At 38.1% G+C, this 5,570-nt stretch overlaps 1 protein-coding gene across 5 annotated transcripts in view; it reads right to left on the bottom strand.

The window, feature by feature from the left end:
- Positions 1 to 611: 611 nt before the first annotated feature.
- Positions 612 to 5,570, bottom strand: part of Fam111a (FAM111 trypsin like peptidase A) — a 10,805-nt gene continuing 5,846 nt past the window's right edge. For all 5 annotated transcript variants that reach the window (XM_048788899.1, XM_048788900.1, XM_048788901.1 and 2 more), the window contains one exon: positions 612 to 4,116. In XM_048788899.1, the coding sequence (XP_048644856.1) occupies positions 2,356 to 4,116 (1,761 nt within the window). In that variant the 3' untranslated portion in view covers positions 612 to 2,355. The remainder of the gene's footprint in view (positions 4,117 to 5,570) is intronic.

Below are 5,570 nucleotides of genomic sequence, written 5' to 3'. Positions count from 1 at the left end.
AGAGACAAATCTCCATGCGAAACGATCCCAAATAAATTATGTAGATTCTCCAGGAGTCCCCTACCTAAGGAAGGAGAACCTAAGTCTCTACTTCACAAACATGGGTTGTGCATAGTAACTTTCTCCCAAAGAGTACCATGTAGGGTAATACGTGAATGATAAAACACCATTTTAGCCGGGGGACAAAGGCCAGCACCAATGATGGATCATGTTGACAGTATGATCCCTTGGTAGGGTGAGAATGATACTTCATTCTATAAAATTCCTCCTCAGTCCACAACCCAGTCCCATCAGAAAAGCATCTGTCAAATTCTAATAGACGGGCAGCCTTAAAACCAAGAAGTCTGAGAAACTGTCACAACCAAGAGGAGCCCACGGACATGAAAGTTAAATGTGATGCCTACACTGGGTGGGATGTTGGAACAGAAAAAATGACATTAGGTTAAAACAAAGGAAATCAGAATAAAGGAATATGACCTTCTAGATGCCCTTGTCCCTCGTAGCCTGTTCATATGGGAAGAGTTGCTGAGGTCCAGCTCCGGCCAGGGGGAGTGGGGTTCCAGGGGCCCTGAAGGAGGAGTGGTCGAAAGAAGAAGAGTCTGGACGACAGGTTGCAAGTTCCGAGCAACCTCCAGAAGACATCTCTGCTGCCCCTGGAGGGACCTTTATTTTTATTCCTTTTTTACAGGTGTTTTTTTCAGATAGTTAATGGATAGCTTCAAAGCCCGAAACTTTTTTGATTTACATAATTTTCAAGAATTACAATCTTTTCTACATACATTGATTACCTAAGATATTGAGTACATTGTTCAAAATATTTTTCTGTAACTTTAGTCAATCATGATTAAGCTTTTATGTTTTCACCTCAATCACTAGGTGCTAGCAACGCAACTAGACTATATGACTACTGACCTATTATTCACTTCTGATTTTAAAGCATACCTATAATTATTTCATTAATCTTTAACTTTAAAGCATACTTATGATTATTGGTAAGCTTTCTTACTTCTAAACTAAAATCTCACTAAAACACACTTAAAATAGTGAAAGTCTATTATTTAAAAGCCTACTACTTTGAAGTACCTCTAAAATATATCTATGTTAATTTTACATTATTCTATTTTTAATTTCCAAGGTAATTTCTTTTTTTCATATGATCTATTCAACTACTTTCTTAAAGAACTTCTTTGATCCTTGGTCAAAGCACACCAATTTTTATGTCTTTGTAATCTTTAACTAAAGGGCAGGCTTTATCCCTCAACCCATTTGTCATTTATGTTAACTATGTGTTTTCCATTTTTATCATTAGTTTCTGTGTAAGGCAAAGGAGGGTCTATTGGTTGGGGAAATGTATTTTTATTAGCCTCTTGTCCTCGAGGGGGATACCATAAGCTACATACGGTGGTCCTTGTACTGTTGGCACAGCAATTGTTTTTCTGTAGCTAGGCTATTGTACAGGTTGTGGCTTTAGAATGGGGTTGGGGGGCTAATGTAAATTGTTAACTATGGGATAAATATTTCTTCTTGCTCAGGCTTGAGGAATAACACCATTGTTTGTATCCTGAGAGAGACTGAAATGCACCTCATGGCATGTATCAATTGTATCCTTAGTCTCATTCTGGGAATTTTCCTGCAATCTCAGGCAATATGTACTTTTATTATTGATTGACATATGCCCTGTTATCCATATCATGAGGATCATAAACAAAATACATAACATTTCTAATGGTTCCAGTTTCCAGATGGTGCGGCCCTGCCGCAGCATCCCCTACACTGTGACCCTGTCAGACAGCAGGTGCAGGAACACCTTCACCAAAGAGTGGATATTACTTCTGACTTTCCAGGACAAGTGTATTCTGACATTTAATAATATGAGAATCTCAGAAATTGTAAAAGATTTTTGTTTGTAATTATTTCTAACCAAGCATTTAACTCTTCAGTTAACATTAACTACAGTGCCATATTTTGCTCCTGATTGACCCATACATTTTTCTAAGCATTTCCTTTCCATGTGTCAGATATGGGGGATAATTGGTAAACAAGTCTAAGCTTCTGCTGTGAAGCAAGTGAATTTAGGGGAAGAAATGAAAAAAACATCAAGTTACTGGAGATTGTCATTATAAATGTTGCTAAATCATATCAAGTCTTCATTTTGCTTGACTTTAAAATAGGGGTAGCTCTCCTTCTCATAGGGTTCTTAGAACTTATTTCTCCAGGGGATAGAAAAATGCTTGGCTCATGGAAAGTGCCCTGCAATATTGATTATTAATATGTTTTATGAAATTGACCATGGAATATGGAATAAAATAGGCAATTCCCTTAAAGTTGGTAAGTGGACTAAATTCTCACCAGTCCTCAGTACTCTTGACTTGGCATTTCTACATCCTGTTGGTTTAGAAATACATCACTATACCATCTTTCATGGTTTTGCTTAATATTTGAGAGGATACTGTTCATAGCCGGGCCAAACTCAATGATATGAGCCTTCTCACTCAGTAGCAGACACGTGGTGCCAGCAGCATGCATGGCCACCAAGGAACCTTTTGAATCAAACACCGGAGAGCCAGAAGACCCCAAAAAAAAGGTGGTGTCATAGGTAATCACATCAGGATTTTGAAGCATTTCCTGGAAGCTTCTTTGAGTGTACATGTGGATAAACTCAGATTTATAGTAACCTGCTGCTGTTCTCATCTGAATCTTTTCCTTACATTTCTCTTCTCGTTTACCCTGAGGAATCACAACACAAGCATCAGTATGCTTCTTTTCTCCATCTGGATGGCCAATAATATATATCAAACCACTATACGGTATAGGACCAATCCCATTATACAGTCCCGCAGGTACTTCTTGTCCGTTTTCTTTTAGTTTCAGGACAGCGTAGTCAAGAGTTGTGTCAGATATCTCAAACCAAGGTTCAACGAGAAAGCAGTTGTCTTTTGTGACTGGGGTATCTTCATAATCGAATTTCACCATTACACATTGACTGATTATATCTGCCCACTGGCTTGGCTCTATTCCTTCTCCCACGATATCGTTTATTACATGCCGACAAGTGAAAATGAACAATCCCTTAAAAACAAAGCAGGTGGCACAGCCTCCATTTCCATTATTGTTCCAGAATATGTACCCCACTGAGTCACTGAATTGTGAAAGATGTTTGATTACTTTCACTGGAGTTGAGTTTTTTGTGTGTTTCCCAAAATTTGTTTTATGCAATTTAAATAGAGAAGTATTCTTCTGTCTTTTTTTCATTTTTTCCTTCAAGTTTTCCCTGATTTTTTCACTTTCTCTTTTCAAACAGGGATACTCTTCCACAATGTACTCTTTCAACACACGGGTGTTTCTTTCTTCTAACTCATTGTTTTGAGCAGCTGCTGCCTTAGGGTTCATTACTTGATCAGCCTCAACTTGAAAGAGCTTACCTTCTAACTCATCTATCAGCTGTGAGTTTTCTAGAATGGAGTCCAGGTTACCAATGAGCTTCCAATTGTCAGTCTCCAAAAAGGGAAGAAACCTTCCATCCTTGCACATGGTGTCCTTGATGGTTTCTCCTTTGAAACCATAGACACAGAGTTTGTTTCCTTCTTTGTGAAGTTCCCCACGCTTCACAATTCGTTTTCTGATCTTCCCAATTGCATGAATGTAAAATTTGACCACGTCAGTAGATTCCTGGTTGAGCCGGCCAAATACTTGGCCATCTTCTTTCTGCTTGCTTTTACTTTTGGAAAATGTAATTACCACATGGCTGTTTTCAGGAAAACAACTGAGTGGCATTCCAAGGTTTAAGAAGCCTTCAATTCCTTCTGTGCCACGCACCAGCATTTCCTTACCTGGCCGAGTCTCCATAGCTTTTCTGACAGCATCAAGGGTCTTGAGCCCCGCCAGCAAGCTGTCCCCCTCGCTGTGTGTGAGCATATATTTCATGTTCTTGTTTTTTCTAAGGTTTACATCCAAGATAATATTAATGATCTTATTTGGAGAAGTGGTCTGGACTTTTGGAGTTTTCCTGGGTGAGTGGGAACTTTGATCCTGGGTGTTAGTTATATCTCTTGGCCTTTTTCTAGATTGCATCTTCATTTGAATAATACCGGAATTATTCTGCTGTTCTTTTGGGACCTAAAAACATATGTTAGAAGAAAAACCTTGAGACTCTGAATAGAACCCTAGTTTGTTGTTGTTGTTGCTTGTTTCCTTTTTAAATATGCAATTCACAGAATTTCTATGGGAAACTCATAGTCAAAAAACCAGTGAATATAATTAGATCTGAGTTTAACTTCAGCTCTAGAATATAAGCTGAGCAGACTGTCACATCACATGAGTCAGATAAGCTCCTAATATGATACGCTGGTGCATTTTTCTGAGACACATGCTTAAAAAGCTACCAGCTTTCTTAAAGTATCACTTCATGTCTTGTTTACTATTCTCAGTTGTAAAATTTTTACTTTTCTCAAACAGTGATAAACTGCACTGAAAATTTTGTTCTTAAAATATCAAGTTCATGGGCTGGAGTTGTAGCTCATTGGTAGAGCACTTGCTTCATACATGTGAGGCACGGGGTTCGATTCTCAGCACCCACATAAAAATAAGTAAATAAAATAAGGTCCATCAACAACTAAAAATTAAAACAAAAAAATTTTAAAAATACCAAGTTCAGCAAGAATACATCACCATGATTTATTATTAGGCCTTACATCTTAAACAAAATCCTCATTAGCTAACTAATTATATGGTCATACAAACAGTTATTTCTAATAATGAATACCTTCACTCACCCAGAACCTATCATGCAAAAAACTTATTTCCTCTATGACATCAATTAATCCCCAAATTCTATGACTTGAGAAGAAACAAATATGGCCTCTCTTTGTCTTTTTGATGGAGAAACTTAGGTATAGAAAGTTTTTCTTGTTAGTGCCTTTCCTAGCATCATGTAATAACAACTAAATGAAGTGAGTGCCAGAATACCAACACTTAAGTCTAATATTCCTTTCCATGACACCAAACATTTTTTCTTGGTAAAATTTGCATTCATGATACTCAATTTTTTTTTTTTTTTGGCAGGGGCAGGATACCAGGAATTGAAATCAGGGGCACTTGCCCCATAAGCCACATCCCCAGCCCTATTTTGTATTCTATTTAGAGACAGGGTCTCGCTGAGTTGATTAGTGCCTCACTTTTGCTGAGGCTGGCTTTGAATTCATGATCCTCTGCCGCAGTCCGGCTGCAGCAGAATAATCAGGGGGGGTGACGAATAACTTGTGTACGTTGATACAGCAGGAGTGGAAGCCGTTTATTGCAGGACAGGAGCAGTATTTATACATTCCACACAGCTTATCTAATTAGCATAAACTAGATACATCAGTCAACCAATCAGGAATCTCCACACTTAATGGCTTGGTTTTGTTACTTCTCAAACCACTCCCTCTGACATTTTGCCAGGCACCATCCAGACTTGTTTATGAACTCTAACATTCCCCTGGCAAAATGCCAGGTGTTATTTTGACTTGTTTACAGACTCTAACATTTCCCCCTTTTGTTTAATTTAAATAATGACCATAGTGGTTTTTACA

This window comes from Marmota marmota, unplaced genomic scaffold (assembly GCF_001458135.2).
Source record: "Marmota marmota marmota unplaced genomic scaffold, marMar, whole genome shotgun sequence".
In the NCBI taxonomy this organism is placed as follows: domain Eukaryota; kingdom Metazoa; phylum Chordata; class Mammalia; order Rodentia; family Sciuridae; genus Marmota; species Marmota marmota.
This window is presented reverse-complemented; position numbering and strand designations above follow the sequence as displayed.